This window comes from Ascaphus truei, chromosome 5, assembly GCF_040206685.1.
Source record: "Ascaphus truei isolate aAscTru1 chromosome 5, aAscTru1.hap1, whole genome shotgun sequence".
NCBI classification, from domain to species: domain Eukaryota; kingdom Metazoa; phylum Chordata; class Amphibia; order Anura; family Ascaphidae; genus Ascaphus; species Ascaphus truei.
Window position 1 is genome coordinate 43,371,484 of NC_134487.1, and position 21,371 is coordinate 43,392,854.

The 21,371-nt window shown below is 44.0% G+C and overlaps 1 protein-coding gene across 11 annotated transcripts in view; it reads left to right on the top strand.

Moving 5' to 3' along the window:
- The window catches only part of KIF21A (kinesin family member 21A), a 152,738-nt gene that overhangs the window by 68,973 nt on the left and 62,394 nt on the right, over positions 1–21,371 (top strand). For 6 of the 11 annotated variants that reach the window (XR_012801633.1, XM_075599749.1, XM_075599748.1 and 3 more), the window contains 7 exons: positions 713–776; positions 8,793–8,996; positions 15,495–15,533; positions 17,718–17,802; positions 18,490–18,604; positions 19,831–20,019; positions 21,105–21,304. Coding sequence is in view for 10 of the 11 variants with exons in the window: in XM_075599749.1 (XP_075455864.1) it covers positions 713–776; positions 8,793–8,996; positions 15,495–15,533; positions 17,718–17,802; positions 18,490–18,604; positions 19,831–20,019; positions 21,105–21,304 (896 nt within the window). In the remaining variant the exon portion in view is untranslated. The remainder of the gene's footprint in view (positions 1–712; positions 777–8,792; positions 8,997–15,494; positions 15,534–17,717; positions 17,803–18,489; positions 18,605–19,830; positions 20,020–21,104; positions 21,305–21,371) is intronic. The other 5 variants (XM_075599752.1, XM_075599757.1, XM_075599755.1 and 2 more) reach the window with 3 other exon arrangements.

Consider the following 21,371-nt stretch of genomic DNA (forward strand, 5'->3'; position numbering starts at 1 on the left):
CGTGACAATCATATAAATAACAAATAACACATAATGGGATGAAGTGCTTCAGGCATAAAAGGGGTATTTAGCCAAAGGAGTCCCTGCTCTGAAGAGCTTACAATCTAACATGACCTGTAATGACTATATTGGGCCTCCTATACTTCTTTTTTTTTTTTTTTTTTGTAAAGTTGTTTTTGATGAAATAGCACAAAAAAAATACATTGATAGCAGATAAAATCTCTCTACATCCAAATAATCAGAGTTATCTTGTACCGGATATATTTTTCAACAGCGAATAGCATTACAAATGCTATATCATTGGATGGTTCACTGGGTTTTTTTTTGGTTGGCTTCTGGATTAATAAACTGTAAATATAAAGAGGATACGTAAAGTATCTGTTGTCTACATTTAACATGTGCTGAACTCAATGGACAGAATTTTTATTCAGCCGCACTATGTAACTGAAAGGGATCAAAATAAGCACAGACAAAAGAGGATTTGAAGAGCACAATGTCAATTGCAAGAAAGACATGGCGTCATTTTTTTAAAGTAATTTATATAATCATTTTACTCAATTTTTGTCATGATGCAAAGATGGAAAGAGATTGTTGCTGTTAAATTTAATCTTGAAACAAATTACTCTTCTTTGAAGCAGCTGGTTTTAACATTTCAAAGTTGACACGTATGCCATGTTTATACATATATATATATATTTATTTTTCATTGCAGGGGATGGAAACGAAGAAATAAGCAACATGGTTCATAATTATATCAAGGAGATTGAAGATCTCAGGTACGATATTTAGAAGCTAAACGTTGGTTAAATATATGAAAAAGACACCATAGTCTTGATACAATTTCATACAATACTCATGTGCTCATTACAAAAGATGACTGGATAACAATATGATGACTGGATAGCATTACAGATCTTATTTGTCATTTGTTGTATAATCGAATTGTCCAGGGAATCTGATTTTTCTCAGTTTATGGGCTGTGTTCTGGAATGCCCATGAATTCAACATTTAAGGAAATTCTTTATTTTAGATGACATTCTACAAAACAAAAATGGTATTGCCTCCCAATGTGGCATAAGGCACATTTTCTGGCATCGCTATTTTTGTTTGTAATTACATTGAAGAAGCAACGAGTCATCAGTTTGACTGCTATTTCTTGAAAGGAGATAATCTCTGTAATTTGTAATGGGTTATTTTGATCTATTTTACAATGACCGCTTACCTGGATTGTTTATTGGTATTATAGATATCTGAAATGCTTACTATATATAAGACGATTCAACAAAGAAAAAACACACATATAGAATTAATTCAAGTGTAATAATGGTGATAGACAAAAATAGTATTAATTAGTGGATATAGAGAGGTGCAGCTGATGGAAGTGTGTTTCCCAACACCCATAGGCCGAGCTCACACTGCCTGCTACCTGCTTCAATGCACGCCTCCACCGCGCTCTCCTGCAGCCCAGCGATCTGTGATCATCCCCAGCAGACGGAATGATCCACGCGGGGGGCGGCAAGCGGGCGGGGCGCAGTGTCACGGGCGCAGAGTGGCTTTGTGTGTGTGTACTGAGAGGGAGCGGGGGCACAGTGTCACAGGCGCAGAGTGGCTTTGTGTGTGTGCGTACTGAGGGGGGGTTCCCCCGTCCCCACTGCCGAGTCTCTGGCTGCTGAAATTGACCAATCTGTGTAAACGTCTGTACATTGATTGGCTGCTGAAATTGACGTCACGCTGCTGCAGCCGGAGATCAGATTGAAAAGATTCCCGCGACTGCAGCAGCGTCGACGCCTCACTTTGCAGCCAATGGTAGTTTCAATACTGAACACTACCATTGGCCGCCAGGGGTCAGTGACGAACGCGCTGTGCTGTGTGAGCGGGGCCATAGAAGATACAGCAAAAAAACCTTAAGTGCAATCTCTCTAGAATTAAAATAGTGAGTGAAAGTGCAAAATAAAAAAAAAACTGCTGTGCTACTTTTTTTTATTTTTTTTTTAGTGACCATCCTTACTGGCACCGATTGCACACTACACTAACAATATGTTTTACATTCTTATAATGCGCCTGTATTCATTGTTTCCGTTACATGTCTCTCACTGTAGAGAGCTGAAGATGTTACATTTACTTTATTTGTAGATATATATGTAGCCATGCATAATAATGACTGCATACATCTTCTCTGTTAGCAGTAAGTCCTGGTACACACAGGCCTGCCCACAGTAGTTATGGAGGTTTTCCCTCCCCCCCTAGTGTGGTGCCCTGTGTAAGGATGGGAGTGGCTGTATACTCTGAGTCCCTGGATAGTGACCTCAGAGATGCGCCTGCCCCCTGGAGTATAAAGGGCACAGCACTGACAGTTAGTGTGTGGTTCGAGGGAGAGAGTAACCTGACGATACCGTTATTGAAGGAACACTTTTGTGACCCTAGTGCAGTAACTAGCGGGAACATAGTGATAATTCCAGTGTGTTAACGCCACGCTGTGTCCAGGGACCTGGCACAGTGGTGATCTCCCTAGGAGAAAGGGAATCCCACTTCATGATTGGAGGGCGTACCTGGTCAAGGGACATCACACAGAGATGTGCGGCTAGAGCTGGCAGCTGCATGGGGCAGTCTGCTACATCCCTGTATTCAATAAAGATGTCCTTGAGAAAAAGAACCCCACTGTGTGAGTGTGAGATTACTCAACAGTGGATGGCACCAAGAAGGAGTTCCTCACCAGGACCATCTCCCTGCGGAAGCACAGATCCTGATGAGGTGGAGGCGCTGCACATGATGTAAGTTGGACTCGTACCCACTACCTCAGCTACCTGTCCTGATGACATCCCCTAATAACACCCAGCGGGAGACTCAAGAGTCCTGTTACTTGCAGGTGCACCACCACACACGCCTTGTAATGGGGGACTGGTTAGACTACACGGGCCAATATGAGATTGGGTGGGTCAGGCCAGAGGGAGCACCCGTTACAATTGGAGGCGCTGCTGAGATACCTGTCAACAGGACAGGCTTTTGCTAGGCACACCGTAGGAATTAAGGAAAGTGTCTGCTGCCACTTTGTGCTTGAGGGACGGAGCCAGGGGTAGTCAGGGAGGTGCCGGACATGCATGCCGCAAAGACGCCTTGGGATCCGTTAGGGGTTAGTGAGTCTGGAGCCGGGGGCTATTGCTGTTCTAGTCGCCTTGAGGTAGCGCTAGCGGGGGACGCCTGAAGGGGTAAACTGGTAACTGAGAGCAGGAATTCTGGAAGGGTCCGCACTAGGCTAGCCAAAAGTAGGTCGACGCCCAAAGTGCTGCATGGAAGAGCCAGAGTACTCTAGTCTCCATTCCAGATCACTTACCAAGGAGCACAGACTGGAGGAACGTGTTACGGTAGACACAGGAAGGGTGAGCCTAGCTGAGGTAGTGCAAACACGAGTCAGATCTATGTTAGGTACACAAGGTGGTGCACAAGGCATGTTTATTGTACAGATGTGGTAGCTGCCCCGCAGAGCGGAGCTCCACGTACAGAGAATCGGTGTTCACCCAAAGAAACAGAGAGAACTGTCAAAATGGAGGATCTGTACAGAACAGAAGGTCCAGGATGGCAGGGAAGGAGAACCACAAGAATGGAGGATCTGCATCGAGCAGAAGGTCCAGGATTGCGGTCCGATGAAGAACAGGCTACAGAAGAGACTTTTGTGGGCTTGTTATGGAATGGCGTGAAAGCCGTGGCTGCGCCGTGTTTGTCCTGCATATGTTCTCGGGAAGATACCCCTGAGAATAGTGAGGACGAAAGTCTTACGAGATGGGAGGAACGAAATGGACTTTGTTATACCCCAATTAACAGACAGCCAGACGTTGCCTTCAGTGAGAGAAAAGACAGTGAAAGAAAAGACAATGCTTACCAAGATGGCGGTTCCCGCGTTCCCGGGACACCGCGTGGGCATGCTGCAAAAGGTCTTGCAACTTTGCAGTCTGCTAGATGTTGGCCAGGATTGGCGCCAACGCGAAAACTCCACCCCGATGGGGAGTTTGGCGCGAAAGCTGGAGCCGCGCCCCCATGGACTATGACTCACTCCGCACCTGTGCTGGGTCAGCCTACAAGTCTACGAGACATCCCCCTAGTTTCAACCAGGGGGAGTGGTTTGCGGTCTCACCGGATGTCGCAAGAGGAAATGGGAGGAAGGGTGACTATATCAGCCCATGCCTTTCAGTTGCGAAGAGCCATTGATCAGTACCGACCTCTGAGCAGAGTACCTCCGCTGATAAAAATGGCTGAAGCTGTTGCTAAAGTGGACCAAGGTCCTGTGATTTCCACGCACCCTTATTCGGCTCCAGGAGGCTTCCTGGTGATCCGGGTGGAGGGTGTAGAGACTGTGGCGTGTCTGTGCCTGCAGTGCAGACTGCCGGGCGGAGCCGTGGGCAGCGAAGCCCGATGCCCCCACTGTGGACTGCAGTACATGTGGCCCATGACCACATTCGTACCTGTACAATCTACGGGGATGACCGGAAATGTACCGGTGGCGATAGAAGAACAGCTGGGAGCTCTCTGGAACAAGAGTGCCAGTCCCGCAGAGTCGGAGCCAACATTGGTGCTTCCGATAGCGAAACTCAGCCATCGGAGAGGTGATCACCGAGGAGCCCATCGCCGGTCTCCTACTGGGATGCCTCGGCCGAACTGCAAACTGGAATCCTCGGATGAGGAGTGTGCAAGGCTGGCGGGTAAGGCAGTCATCAGACGGGACTGTCATACCATTGGTACGCCATGGAGGGATGAAATTCCTCGTGGTGTGGAGACGCGGAATCGAATGTCTCCCGTACCGCGACCATCCGATCGCCGGAGTCCCACTGCCGTGGTGACTAGTGGATCGGACGGAGGCAGATCTACACCTACCCTGCACGGGACTAAGACACGGTGTCTGTCGCAGGCCCAGGAGGTGGAAGATCCAACGGAGCGAGTCCAGAGCCAGACTGGATCGCGTGGCAGAATGGCGTTGGAGGAGATCCTTGTGGAGGAAGAGATTCCGCTTGGGAATCCACCGCAAGATGGCGTCGCAGCACGTGCGTGTGCGGAAGTGGTGCCGGAGGACCAGGGAGGCCCCGAGTGGGAGATGGTGCCGCCTCTGCGATCGAGCAGCGGGAAGCGATCCCCTATTATCCAAGGGAATGGGCGGTTGAACGGAAAGCCCAGGAGTCCCAAGGTTGAAGACAAAGATGGACTTTGTGGCGATGCTAAGGCAGGTACCGCTGAGGAGCAGGTCGAAACCCTGTCCGTGCCTACTGGTCGGTCCCGTCCCCAAACCCCGTCCACACCCAAGGTTAGTCCTAAGGCCCTAGCTAAAACCATTGTACTCGTCCCTATCCTATTTGGATCTAGTTCCAGTTTAGGGTTGTCCGGGGAGTCACGGGGTTCTTTTGATGATCGGACTGGGAGCCTGGACTTGGGTACGTCGGATGATGGGTCGGAGGGAGGAGGGAACATGTCCCGACAGGTGTCGAGTGATTGTCCTAGCGGGATGAGTATTACTGTTAGGAATACCTCTCACCGTAAGGGAGTTAATACCAGATCTGAGGGTACATCTGGGGTGTCTTCTGGTGGGCCTGATGAGGAGTCACTGGAGGAAAATGCAGATTCTAGCTCCGAGGAACGGAAGGAGACTAGGTGGTGGGCCCCCTTATACGAGGGGTATGCCTCGTGGCTTGACCGCACCCGCTTTATTTTAGAGAGGGAGGGGGTGGTTGATCACTGGTGGGCTGCCGGGGATTTTGATGATGAATCCTACCTTAGGGCTCTAAGGGTACGATGGGACCGTATACAGGCAGGCCTAATTATTCCTAAGGGGTCCGCAGGGTTAGATGATCCGGTGGAGACACATGAGCCCCTATCATGGGTGTTACCCGGGACGGCTGGTCGAACCAGTTTAACTAGGGCTTGCAGAGCTGAGCGAGCTATCATTGCCAAGTACAGGAAGTCCCATGGGCTTGATTACCCCTATGTCCCTGAACCTCTAATGACAGAGATAGAGGAGAATAGGGAGAGATGGCTCAAGACTGATATTCAGTACTATATCATTGAGAGAGGGGGAGCCATAAAAGGGATACAGGCCGAGCAGAGGGTAGCTCAACTGATGCGGGTCTGGAAGATAGGGCGCAGTGTATATAAGCACAAGGTGATGTACTGTAATGAGAGAGGAGTACCACGGGAATACAGCGTGACTGTGCATGATGCCGCGGGGCGAGAGGTGAAGAAGCCAGATCCTCGGCATTACTATTGAGTGTCCAATAGAGTGGTCTGTTGTTTCTTTTGCGCTCCCTGCTGGTCAGTGAGTGTACTGAGCGTTCATTATTATGTTCATGTAATGATGTTTGCTGTGTTATTTGTGTGTTCTTTTGCAGTGTTTCCTGGCGCAAGGTACACCAAATTTAGGTCCCAGCCGGGACGGTGGGTATTCACCAGGGGGAGTATGTAGCCATGCATAATAATGACTGCATACATCTTCTCTGTTAGCAGTAAGTCCTGGTACACACAGGCCTGCCCACAGTAGTTATGGAGGTTTTCCCTCCCCCCCTAGTGTGGTGCCCTGTGTAAGGATGGGAGTGGCTGTATACTCTGAGTCCCTGGATAGTGACCTCAGAGATGCGCCTGCCCCCTGGAGTATAAAGGGCACAGCACTGACAGTTAGTGTGTGGTTCGAGGGAGAGAGTAACCTGACGATACCGTTATTGAAGGAACACTTTTGTGACCCTAGTGCAGTAACTAGCGGGAACATAGTGATAATTCCAGTGTGTTAACGCCACGCTGTGTCCAGGGACCTGGCACAGTGGTGATCTCCCTAGGAGAAAGGGAATCCCACTTCATGATTGGAGGGCGTACCTGGTCAAGGGACATCACACAGAGATGTGCGGCTAGAGCTGGCAGCTGCATGGGGCAGTCTGCTACATCCCTGTATTCAATAAAGATGTCCTTGAGAAAAAGAACCCCACTGTGTGAGTGTGAGATTACTCAACAGTGGATGGCACCAAGAAGGAGTTCCTCACCAGGACCATCTCCCTGCGGAAGCACAGATCCTGATGAGGTGGAGGCGCTGCACATGATGTAAGTTGGACTCGTACCCACTACCTCAGCTACCTGTCCTGATGACATCCCCTAATAACACCCAGCGGGAGACTCAAGAGTCCTGTTACTTGCAGGTGCACCACCACACACGCCTTGTAATGGGGGACTGGTTAGACTACACGGGCCAATATGAGATTGGGTGGGTCAGGCCAGAGGGAGCACCCGTTACATATAGAAGTCTCGTCTTATACATACAGCAAATTAACATTAAGCGCAAACTCTCTAGAATTAAAATAGTGAGCGAAAGTGCAAAGTGAAAAAAAAACTGCAAAATAGACTCGTTCTATATGGTAGGAGGATGGTTATCAAATTATTGATCTGTTATAAAATTGCAGGAACGCCCCAGGTGCATGTAAAGACAAAAGAAGCATATAGTACAGCACAGTTTAATAAAAACATATTGTGAGCAGTGAGCCCAAAAGTACAAACTCACATGCTCCAAGTAAAAAAACGTGCATTGTGACCACTCTGGTTCTATGGTGTCGGCGCCCTGCTACCACACACACACACACACACAAGTAAAAACAGCTGCAGGCACTCTGCTTCCCTCGGTCTTAAAGTCTTTGCAGTAGGATCACTCTTCTGGGTTCCCCCGTCAGGATGACGTTACCGCCTTGACGCAGCCAATGGGAGCCTTCTATCCGTCTACAACTTGGATAGTGTAGAAAAACGGCAGGCACAGCACACATATAGTATGTGTGTGTGTAGGCTCCTATTGGCTGCGTCAAAGCGGTGATGTCATCCTGACGGGGGAACCCGGAAGAGTAATCCTACGGTAAAGACCTTAAGACAAAGGGAAGCCTCTGATGTGTTGTATCAGAGCGTTTTTCCTTTGTGTTGTAGCAGAGTGGCGACGACATAGACCCAGAGTGGTCACAACGCCTGTTTTTTTACTTGGAGCATGTGAGTTTGTACTTTTGGGCTCACTGCTCACTACATGTTTTTATTAAACTGTGCTGTACTACAGTATATGCTTCCTTTGTCTTTACATCCACCTAGGGAGTTCCTGCTATTTTGTAACAGATCAATAATTTGATCACCATCCTCCTACCATATAGAGTGAGTCTGTTTTGCATTTTTTTTTCACTTTGCACTTTCGCTCACTATTTTAGTCTAGAGAGTTTGCGCTTAATGTTTTTTTGCTGTATATATAAGACGAGACTTCTGTATAGCTACAAATAAAGTAAATGTAACATCTTCAGCTCTCTACAGTGAGACGTGTAACGTAAATAATGAATACAGGCGCATTAACAGAAAGTAAAACATATTGTTAGTGTAGTTCGCGATCGGTGCCAGAGAGGATTATCGTCACACAAATAAAAAAAGTAGCATGGCAGGTTGGCCATTGCCTCCTAGTTGAGACTAGCTATTTTTTATAAAGCGATTTAGATTTGGGGCAGAGTAATTGGTATTGTGTAAAGAGGTTGGGCCATAAGACACCTTATTGCACTGGAAGACTCCTTATTGCCTACTCAAGTCAACAAGCTTCTAAGGGGTCTTCCAGCACAATAAGATGTTTTAGCAGAAGACTGCTTGGTAAATATGGCGCTGTACGTGTCATTTCTAAACAGGCTTATTTTAACACGTTTGGAATTTCTGCCGTATGAAGATGAACTGCTTTTGTAAATCCAACACAAGTAGTTTGTAAACATTGTATGATTTTTTTTTTGTTTTGTTTTGTTTTCCCTCCCTTTGGTCACCAGAGCAAAATTGTTAGAAAGTGAAGCGGTGAACGAACAACTTCGGAGGAGCTTGTCAAGAGCTTCATCAAGATCCCCGTATTTTGCTGGCCATTCTCCCTTCCCTGCCTCTTTACTTCCTCTAGAGAAAGAGACCACTGAAATAATAGACATGGCCAAAAAAGACGTGGAAAAATTGAAAAAGATAGAAAAAAAGAAGAAAAAAAGGTAAGTTTCTTACATTTTTACTTCTCACTCAAAATGCATTTGCAAGCACTTGCATGCATGACATTGATTTATTATCATTTAGTGTTTTTAGCTTGGCTTTTTCTTTTTTACAAACCATATATTTTTAACGTTTCACATGCTAGATGAATTGTTTGCCAATGAATATTTGATTTCATGTCTGCTTTTCTGTACTTTAGTTTCATTTCAGTTTTAAAAAGATTCTTATACACTGATTTTAATTATTGCTTATTCATTAGTAGGATGCTTGACTAAAGTTACTCCATTGGGTTTTGTTGATACTTTAAAAACGAAGATGATCTTGTATTTGTATCTTCAAAATGAAGGCCAACGTTAAAGCCAATGGTAATGTTTTGTCAGATTTTGAAATGCAGTTTGTAACATTGCCAGTACAAATTAAGCGGTACAATTGAATGATTAATGAATAATTACGAATGTTCATTACGCGAATGTAATTATGAAAATTCAATTTTTAAAAGATAAACTTTCTCTTCATTGTTGTAACACAATAGTTCTAGCAAAGTAAAGATTTACCCCTTATTTGTGAATCATACTTACAGTAAGATTGCTGGCACCACAATCATTTTCTCTCTCATACAGTTTACGTCCACTATCTACTGCTGCATGCATTTGCAAATTTAATACTCTAAAAAATAAAACAAAGGATTTGAATGGGAACCGAGGTGTTTTAGGTACAAATGTTTGTTAAAGTTAATATGTCCTTTAAAAATGGCCAAAAGTGCATTCTGTGCAATAATACATTTTTAACTTCAGTGGAAGAAGGTAATATGGGAACCAGGCTACTTGCTATTGTCATTCCACAAATGGTTTATTACAAATTGTTGGTAGTTAAAGCAGCAGCATCCCCCCTCCCCACCCCCCTTCTTTAAAATTGTGTTTGGTTGCTTTTGCATTAAATTTAAAAAATATACAGGTATATATATATATATATACTGGGGCTGACCCGTGGTCCCTTGGACCAACCAACACCCAGGTCCCAAGATATTTGTAGTAGTTTGTGCCATTATTTGACACAAATTAGAAATATGGCAGCTGGGTCATTAATAGAAAGCCGTGATGTCCTCTCCTGATAACATAGCATCTTCTTATGGACCGCTGGAGCAAGGTGGAACTTGGTGGCTATATTGTGTACTCTTGCCGATTATCGGAGAGTTGCTGGAGTTTGGGGCCACCGCAGATTGTCAGCACCTCCCCATTTCAAAAAAACATAAATATTCCCTGGAAATAAATAAAACCGTAATGCGGACTGCTTTTACACACACCGGCCCATATTTAATAAGGAGTGGCATTCAAAAATATACCACCTGGTGCGGGAAGAATACCACAACTTCTTAAATATCCCTTGTAATCTGTGATGGCAGGATACTGACACAAGGGAGCACTGTGAAAGGCTTGTGTAGATGCTAATATTTATACCTTAAGAAATGTGTATACCTTTTTAAGGTATGAGCCATGTGTGCTACATTGCACTAAACAAAACCATGAGACAAATCTCATGGTTTTCTAGTTTTAATATCATGTGCCTTGAGTGTTTAGATTCATTCATTGAAAGGGCCTTCATTTGCGCAGATCCTTAAGTGAATTTTTCTATTTTGATGAATTCACATTGCTTATAGAAATACTGGAGATAACGGGTTTGGTTTGGCAGATTCTTTGTGTGCCTCCTAATTGCTTCCTAAATTTTGCATGATATTTATTTTTGGATTCAGAAGAAATTCAACAACCAATTGGTAAATACTGCATTTAAAGATCAACTGCAGATTATCACAGAGCACTGGGATGAAATAAATTGGAGAAATTACTCATGGTGTCACAGTGCCCAGAAACTCCAGTGTTCACAATGCTGTAGTCACTAGATTTCATTGGCTCCTGTCTAACATTTGAACTATAATGTAACATCAAATACTGTATCCCAGATAAATAAGCAAGTTTTTATACCGTTTTGAATGCAGTGGTTTTCAACCTTTTTTTCCTCTTGGGGCACCTCTAACAGTGCTCGGTTACTCAGCCACCCCTACAACAGGACATGGTCACAGAATATAAAGGACACAGTCACAAAGGGAAGGGGAGTCACGGGTGTGGAGGGGGGCAGGGGAGTCAGTGGGCAGAAAGAGAGACACACAGACACACAGACACACGCAAGGACACACACGGACAGTCACAGAACACGCACACCTCTCTACTGCCCATGCTGCTTCCTTCTCTTCTGCTTGGCCACACCCCACAAGCTCCTGACACCACCTCCTGATTTGGCTGCTGCTGGGTAATTCAGCTAATCAGGATAGAGGAAACTGCCCTGCTCTCTCCATGTTCTGGGAGAACGGGAAAATCCTGCGGTATCCTTTTGATCCGCTCATGGAACCCCAGGGTGCCACGAAACCCAGGTTGGGAAACGCTGGTTTAATGGACCAACATGAGCGTTCTTAAATGAAATTAGGAACATTCTAAACATGGCAGGCCTTTTCTTGGAGTACTGTGAGATCGTCTATGCAGAAGAGCTGTGAGGTTCCAGAAAAGGGTTTTATATGATAACTGCTGATATACCCGGCGTTGCCCGGGCGTGGAAGGGCAGGGGGCATGGAGTGGAAGGGGGGGGAGGGGCCAAGGGGCGTAGAAGGGTGGGGAGGGCAAAGGGCAGGGGGGGGCAAAGGGCAGGGAGGGGTGGGGGGGGCAAAGGGCAGGGAGGGGTGGGGGGGGGGCAAAGGGCAGGGAGGGGCGGGGGGGGGCAAAGGGCAGGGAGGGGCGGGGGGGGGGGGGGCAAAGGGCAGGGAGGGGCGGGGGGGGCAAAGGGCAGGGAGGGGCGGGGGGGCAAAGGGGAGGGAGGGGTGGGGGGGGGGGCAAAGGGGAGGGAGGGGTCGTGGGGCCAAAGGGGAGGGAGGGGTGGGGGGGGGCAAAGGGGAGGGAGGGGTCGTGGGGCCAAAGGGGAGGGAGGGGCGGGGGGGGCCAAAGGGGAGGGAGGGGCGGGGGGGGCCAAAGGGGAGGGGAGGGAGGGGCGGGGGGGGCAAAGGGGAGGGAGGGGCGGGGGGGGGGCCAAAGGGCAGGGAGGGGCGGGGGGGGGCCAAAGAGCAGGGAGGGGCAGGGGGGCCAAAGGGCAGAGAGGGGCAGGGGGAGGGAGGGCAGGGGGCAAAGGGCTGGGGGGGCAGGGGGCAGGTGGGCAGGGAGGGTAGGGGGGCAGGGAGGGTAGGTGGGGGGCAAAGAGCAGGGGGAGTCAGGGACGCGGTAATTCCCCTGCGTTTCCTCACCTTGCGTTTCCTCACCTTGCGTTTCCTCACCTTGCGTTTCCTCACCTTGCACACGGCCGCGCTTCTGTTCCTCCGGGTACCGGCCGCCCTCCTCCTCCACCTCGGGCTCCTCAGCAGAGAGGCTGAGACGCTCCGGTGAGGAGGTGCTGCGCCTTTCGCGGGGAGAGGCGGAGACAGCCGGAGAAGCGGCCTCTGGGACGGGGAGCGGCCTGTGTGAGGGGAGAGCCGCAGAGAGCGTGCTCTGTGTGTGTGTGTGTGTGGGGGCGGGGGAGGGAGGGGAGCGGCCTGTGCGAGGGGAGAGCCGCACAGTGCGTGCTCTGTGTGTGTGTGTGGGGGGGGAGCGGCCTGTGTGAGGGGAGAGCCGCACAGTGCGTGCTCTGTGTGTGTGGGGGGGGAGGTGGGGAGCGGCCTGTGTGAGAGGAGAGCCGCACAGTGCGTGCTCTGTGTGTGTGGGTGGGGGGGGGGATAAGCAGGGGGGGGTGAGCGGGAGAGCGGTGTGTGTGTGTGTGTGTGTGTGTGTGTGTGTGTGTCTCCATCTCTCCTTTGGCCCGTCACTCCGCCTCAGGCCAATGAGAGGTGTGCAGGGGCGGGCGGGCCAAGGAAGCAATCTCATTGGCCTGGCCCAAGGTCCAATGGGATTGCAGCTAGGGACACAGAGAGGGACACAGGGAGACACATACAGACATAGCCACATACGACGCTTTCACAAATATATAGTAAGATGTAAACTTTGAAGAATTCTGTTATTGACCCGTTTGAAAGTTCTTAAAACAGCAGTCCAAGCTGCTATTTTATTACCCCCCCCCCCTTTAATATGTGCATCAATACAATCCACACAATGATCAGTAATTAGCCAAGTTGCCGATCCGTTCTCTTGTGATCGATTGGCGAAGATTCAGCTATTAGTGCAGCAGAAGAGGACCAAGATGCAAAGTTCAGTAGTGAAGATCATGTATCCAGACAACCACTAGATAAAATTTTGTGAACTGCTAGAGAGAGGGCAGGGATCAAAAAGGGGTGTGCCAGTGCCTTTCAGAAGAGGAAGCGTATGTGACTTTGTAAATGGTTGCTAAAGAAACAAAAAGTGCTTGTTGTATTATAATACATTAAAAATGCCATTCAGTGGTTTAAAAAAATAATAATGCTACAAATATTTTCTCATAGTAAAGAGATGATTTATTAAAAAAACCACACATGTAGGGTATTGCTTGGTTTGCAGCTTTAACATAATATCTATACTTCAGGCTCAATATGCCAATTATAATTGTGTACTACATATATAAGCATGAGCATACATTAAACAATGTTTGTGTGAAGTATTGAAAAATGCTGAACGACCGCATTACAGCTAATGCAGAGCGACCAAAATAAAAGACATTTCATATTTTTATTTGGGTTAAATTGATCAGGAATTTAAAATAACCATGCTGACTTTTTGGAAGCCAAAAAATACAAAAGCAAAGCAGTTAATATGTAACGCTTGGGTTATTCAGTAAACTACAATGGGAACGACCGGGGAACTTTTGAATTTGATGGGAGTTTGTGTCCCGATCAGCATTAGCGCAGTTTAATCTCTCGTGGTGAAGTGATCCAAAAGACACTCCAAGAGTGGGATACAGTACCTCGAGATAAAACTGCATTGCAAGACCAAAGATATTACCTAAGTGACCCAACGCCTTAGTTATTTTAGTACACAACAGCTCTGTGCAGACAATTTATTGCAGTGAACATCTGACATGGTTTTATTTTGTGCATAACTCCATGAAGGCTAACGGCTTAAGTACATCAAAGATGGGCACTTCAGATGTACCTAGAATTGCCTTCTCCCCTCTCCCCCTCCCCCTGAACCACAGCAAAAAAATGTAGCAAAATGCTACAGTTCTGGAGCAGTTACAAGCCACAGCCGCTCTGCTGTGGGGTCCATGCTCCGATATTGTACCTCGCTCCCCCACCAAGTTAATCGCCCATAGTTGCATTCCCACACCTTTTCCTGGCGAAGGAAAAAGTCTATCTGGATACATCTGTAAGTAGTCTTAGCAAAGAGGTATATATTTATTTTGCTTTTAATGTAGTGACATCTCTGTAGTCTGCAGATGACTTTCATAATCACTAAGCATATGTACAGATTCTGATATTTTTTTCTTTGATTATAAACCAGTTCAATTGTTAGAATAAAGCACTTGTTTTTAAACAGTGTAGATAAAAGTCAGAATTAGATGTGCAAAGATTTTTGCCCAAATTGGCAAACACTGACATTTGTAATGTATTTTGCTTTGGAAGCAGTTCACATACTCATACTGTATAGTTCAGTAAGTCTCCACAGCCTGAAATATGTAGCGAGGGATATAGACCTACTTATTAGAGAACCCATGGATTTGTATGACAACCAAAACAATAATCTACAGTATACATGTGCAGAGATACCTATGCAATAAGCCAGTTTAAGTATGCTAATAGGTTTATTTCTCAGGGATCTCAGGTGTGTTCACAGGTATCTCCACGTGTTTGTATAGGTTGTCAATAGGTACTCGACAAAACAAGACTCCTTCTACCTCATTTTTCCCTAATCTCCATCTCCGCTGTCTCCCTCTAATATTTAATGGTAGATTCTCCTCTGACGAAAACAATTTTGTTCGAAAATGTGAACGTTTGATCATCATTGACAAATTTTGCTTTAACTTCGCTTGAACATTTTTCAATTTCAAAGTTTCACGGGTTTATCAAACTCTGTAAAGTTCCAGCGAGTTTGAGGCGAAGCGAATTTGGGCATGTTCTCTTGTAAGAATGCATACCACGTTCACCACCACTTCATGACTTGCAGTAAATGGGCTTATGGGTATTGCAGAGTGTATGTTATGTTGTAGTTATATCTTAATAGACACCTAACATTGTGTAGCTTGAACCTCTTCACTGCCAGATGTGCCTTTCTGACAACGAAGGGCGTTAATTCATACAAAACAAACCCAACCAGTCAATATTTGTAGGGACTAACAAATGCTTACATAAAGTGTTCAAATTATACACATTTACATTCAATGCCTGACTCTGTGCTTGTATATACTTACTGCTTATTTAATGCTTACACAGTTGTATATTCTATGTTAAAGGCAGCAAGCTCGTGCATCATTTTTACCTTATGACTTTCATTGTTTGTCTGCATTGTCTGGTCTGTCCTTCATTGGCTTGGGCTGCCTATACTGTACTTCTGCTTTTGAAGGCTACTGCAGCTTCAGGAAAGCAATCAAGAAGAAAGCAGGTTGGAATATTAGTTTATTTATTTCTTTTTTAGTTAAATTGCATCTTGAACTAAGCTTAAATGAATTTAACTAGTAGATTTGCAAGTAATATAATATTTTTTAACACTTATTTACTTTCAAATGTTTTTTTCTTAACACTTTTTTTATTTTATTTGTAACTGTATACCTTTTTTCAGCAACTTTTGTGCATGGAAGTGTTTAATATTCTTGTTTCAGTTCTGTTGTTGGCATTCATGCTTGGAGAGAGGTTTCCATTGTCGGCCTTTCAGCATCAGTTTGTCTTGCTTTTTTGTACCTCAAAAGGCAAAATATAGGACAATGGTCAGGAGTCATCAAAGTGCGAACATGGCTGAAGCGAAAATACCTGCCATTGAACTCAATGGCAGATGTTGTCGATTCGGGTGTGATACTGTAGAAAGAGCGTACTTTGAGTCCCAGCCATTGTATTTGTCTTTATTTCTAATTTGTTAGAGCCTTATTCTATATATTTGGAAACGGCCGTTCGGGACATTTTCAGACAATCCTTAATAAAGACAATCCACCCCAAAACTGGCCGATCAAATACTTTGGACTATATAAAATGACCCTGCAAAGTTTAAAAAAAAAAAAAAAAAACTCTGCTAGGTTTTAGGTTTTACAGTGTTGCACTGTATATTCTTTCCGCTGTAAGAATTATCTCGGCCAAGCAAATACGTAATGAGAGAAACGTTTAAAACAAATAAAACATTAATCAATGGTGAAAGGACAACAACAAAAAGCATCAGATTTAGCAAAAGAAACAATTTTTGTCATTTTAAAACATCCTTGATAATCACATTTGAAAATCCTGGATTCATTACACTAAAACACCAAATGACGGAGAGCCACCTTGTTGGCTTACATTCACTTGGCCTTTTGGTATACAGTATAAAGCAGGCTGTGGAATCCCAATCAGTTTTTTTTTTTTTTTTTTTTCTCTCCCCTGAGCCATGCACCCATAATGTTTTTACACTCTTGCCTGCGGTATGCATAAAATGCTTTTTGTGTGCCACTTTATATAGCCTGCTATTCTCACTGCTTTTTCTAGTCTCCCCCTGCTTTTAAACGACCGCTCTCTGTTAATAATCCTCAGAAGTATGTTCTCCTGAGGAAACAATAGTACCCATCCAGACTACAAGATACTGTACATCATTCCACTATGGTGTTGACTGCAAATTCATTCTTTTACCACTACAAATGCTAGCTGCAGTTTACAAATATCTAATGTTTTTTTGTGTTGCCTTATTTTCCATTGATTTTGTCTAGTCCTGAAATTTCTTTAACTTGTAAAATTCAAAGTATTTTCCCAATGGCCACAATTGTACTTCTGCTTCTGGATGGATCATGATTAGGGACTGCGATTTTCACCGTTTAGTTTTTCATAATCTGTGTGTATTTTTGTTCCAGTGTTTTCATTTATGGGAAAAAAAATCTTAACAATGGGGGGGAGGGGGGAAATTACACATTTTAATTGACACATTTGAATTTGTTGTTCGGTGCACTTTTTGTATTAGTTTTCATACATCCCGTGATGCCTTTGTCTCCTACCAGGCCACCACAAGAGGTGGAAATTAATAGGAAATGATGCTTTATTTCTGCCGTTTATTGGTTTTAACTGAAAGTGCAATATCAGTCAGTGTTTTTTCGGTTAAAACTTAAAATCGGAATCCTTAATCATGATATACTTGCTGCATTGTTCTCCTGGGTTTAAGATTTTAAAGTGCATTGTAATTTATTTTGCTTTTCTTTTGTTACAGTATGTAGCTAATCCTCCAAACATGGAGTTGGCCTTTGTTATGCATAGTACTGTAGTTGTGATTACAGCTATACAAGTTTTTTCCTTAAATGAAAGTCCATTTTTTTTTTTTTTAAATGATTCGTTTGCTTATAGCCTTTTTGCGGGGGACAAAAGATTGTATTTTCAAGTTGCCCCAAATGTGAAAATATTTTACGACCGTTGCTGCACGGGATGCTGATGGGTTACTCAGGTCTCATCAATATCCGTAAAAGGGATTGGTCTGTGACCAAACAGCAGCATCCTCAAGTAATCAGTTTATATCCGGCAAAAATTAAGAAATATTTTTATTACAATAATCTATCTAACAAATTGGGTATTTTATTTTTAAATATGAATTTTTTTTAAATTGAAATTGTATTTTGTTTAGCAGTGTTGGTAAAGAAGAGAACACAGACAATGAAAAGTCAAACGAGAAGGGAACTGCGGAAGGTGAAACCCATGAATTAGAAATGGTGAGTATGAAAACACAAATACTTATTTTAATAAGTCCAAATAGCTTCTGGTTTATACTATTCATGTACTTGCTGCGGAACCCTTTTAAAGGTACAATCCCACATAGTCAGCCAGTTACATTTCTTGAGCGTCTCGAGGGGGTGAGGGCAGGAGAAAGGAAGTGTTTGTCAATCAAGTGTTTCCTTTAACATTATACCTCACTGTCCTAATGAGATAACCAATAACGTTATGGGAGGTAGCGGAAGGGGGCTGTAGGAGCACTTGCTAAACACAGCCAGAGGAAATCAAACCCTTACCCCTCCTCACTCTTAAGTACAATAAAAAATAAAAAAGTGTACTGTAGCTATCCAATTTCGGTAAAAACCATATTGATTACCCAGATGAGACCCTTTTTAAACTGGTCACTAATTTGTTCACTTTGGTCCTAGGAGGTATTGCTCCTTTAAAATACAAATGATCAATGTCATGGGATTTGTATAACATTTGTAGTGTCATGTATGTCCCTCTAGATTGTTGTAAACCTTAGTTAACTTCTCTGCATGCCGTGTAAAATCCACCGTAATGGAATAAAAGTTTGCTCTTTGTGACTCGTTAAGGATTTAACAACATACAAAGAAAAAAGAAAACATGTTTACACAGAAAAAAGAGTCCGACAACTTGTTAATGAGCGTAATTGTATTTTTTAGGAAGAAGGCCAAGAAGGAAGTGATCACTTAGAAGAAGAAGAGGACGACGAAGATGATGAAGATGATGATGCTGCTGAAAGCTCAGACGAATCCGATTCTGAATCGGAAGAGAAAGGTATATTATTGTTTGTTCCTGACATTACTGTCTCCAGTTTGCCATTTATCGAACAAAGGATATCAGCGGTTGCCAGTTTTTCACACTGTTCCACTTACACACTTGAGAACAGCTGTTTGTGCAAAGTGATGGAATATGTTCCTTTGAACTAATGCAGGGGTGTATCTGGATGTACCGTTGACACACACCACTTGCCTCTGAGTTGTTTGCATGACTTCCAGTTACAATTACAGTTTCTTACTTTGAAAATATCATTTACCAGCCCTCTAAAAAGGACATGGCATGACAAGAGTGGCATTTTGGCTCACATTTCGTCATCAGTAACCTAAAACATGTTTTAAAGAGAGGGGAAAAAAAGAGGACATCCAAAAATTGATCCATTGTACTGGTGGCACATATACAACTATTTAATACTTTGCTGTTAATTTAACAATATTAGTAATATACATGTTGCATGCCTTTTCCCTCTTTTTTCAAAATGTTTATATAATGTATAGTTGTATAGTGAACCGTGGTGTTCACAAAACCGGCGCTCAGAGGTTAATCAGGAAGCTGAACAAAATCATATAATGTGCCATGAAATGGGAGAGACCGGAACATGGGCTAACCTCCAGATATGAAAACCGTGAGGTGGCAAATATAACTAAGCAACTGGCTTATGTAAGCTCTAGTGATGTTGATTATAGAAACTCACGATTAGCATGAGGGCCCAGCGGTCTCCCCCGAAGGCTCTGTAATTTCATCCGGTACTCCTCACCACGATTCAGCAGCGACTCCTCCGTCGTGATGGGTGATGGGAATCCGGAGTTGTCTGTGTCCGACTGTTGTCCCAGCAACCCGGCGTGCTACCGATGACATCTTCAGTAACTGTAGTGCTCCTCCCACGGGAGAAAAGATCAGTACACCGCCAAGGAACCATGCAGAGGCTTAGAAGTGTGACTTGAAGAATCTTTATTACAGCATGAAAGTGGAGCTCTGGCGGATCCTCAAACGCATTTCACGCCGAAGCGCTTTGTCAAAGCTTTGACAAAGCGCTTCTGCGTGAAACGCGTTAGAGGATCCGCCAGAGCTCCACTTTCATGCTGTAATAAAGATTCTTCAAGTCACACTTCTCAGCCTCTGCATGGTTCCTTGGCGGGGCACTGATCTTTTCTCCCGTGGGAGGAGCACTACAGTTAAACAGTTAATATAATGTACAATGTCTTCTATTTGCATTACTTTTTCAGAGAATTATCAAGCCGATTTAGCAAACATTACCTGTGAAATTGCCATAAAGCAGAAACTTATAGATGAATTAGAAAACAGCCAGAGAAGACTACATACTCTGAAACAGCAGTATGAGGAGAAGCTGATGACGCTGCAGCATAAAATTCGGGATACACAGTTGGAGAGAGACCGTGTCCTTCAAAACATGGGTAATGCAGTTTAGCTACTTTTTTTTTTTTAAGTACTAGGCTTTAATTTTGTCAATATTACGCTTGAAATTAATGTATGATTTACTAATTTTTGCAATAACATTTTTGAATGTGTGGTCATGTCAAAAGCTCTACGCGCCATGTTGAAGGTCTAATAGTTTAATAATTATTAAGGCTGATGCCACTGCATTTGTAAGCCCACGTGTTGTCTTTATGACTTGTCTGGAGAATTAATTGAATCTTACAGGGAAAAATGTTTAAGCAGTGCTAGCTATATATGTAATATTGACCATTCTAGTAAATAGCCAATACCCCATGAAGACCTGTATTTTCTCTCTGTATGAAGAACTGTCACTTTGTGAAGCACCCACATCTATGTTTGTGAAGCATTCCCATGTGAGCTTTAATCTTTAACTTCTGCCCATCAACGTGAGTAAAACTATCAAAAGATGATGATTCTAACTTCCCTTACGTATTTGTTTATAAAAATGTTTTACCAGGAACTAGTACATTGAGTTACCTCTCGTTTTTCATATGTTCTGGACACCGTTATGATAACAATACATGGTTACATTAAATGAATAGGGTTATACATTATATTTAATAAACATTTCATGAACAGTTAAAGATAGTATATGTTATGGTCGTTTGTAACTGTTAGACGAGATAACTATGTGAGGCGGCTTTAGTCTTGAAAGAACTTTAGACCGATGTCGTCTTTGAGAGACTCTGGTAGATTTGTTCCAGATGTGAGGTGCACGGTAAGCGAATCCGTCCGCTCCTTTGTTGAACTTTTGGATCGTGAACAGTCTTTTGGAGTCAAATCTCAGGTGATATGTGCTGTGTGTGCTAGGGGTGAGGAGCTTGTTCAGATACGCGGGTAGCTTGCCCAGAAAATATTTGAAGGCAAGACAGGAAAGATGAACTTAGCGTCTAGACTCAAGTGATGGCCAATCTCGTTCTTTGAGCAGTGATGTGTGTTGCAGTGATGGTGGTTGTATAAATTAGTCTATAGTTTATATTATTTGTCGTAGATTTTGTATTGGTATTGTCAATAAACGTTCAGATTATCTACGCTCTTAAAGGTTCAATGGAAACATGCACGGAAGAAAAAGCCAAAAAAATCAAGACTGAATATGAAAAGAAGCTTCAGACAATGAATAAAGAACTTCTAAAGCTGCAGGCTGCTCAAAAGGAACATGCTCGCCTCTTGAAAAATCAGACACAGTATGAAAAACAAATGAAGAAATTGCAACAGGAGGTGGGAGAAATGAAGAAAACAAAGGTAGTGTATATCCCTTGTTCTAACCTATTATCTCCACTTTTAACAATCTTTCTAATATCATTACAAT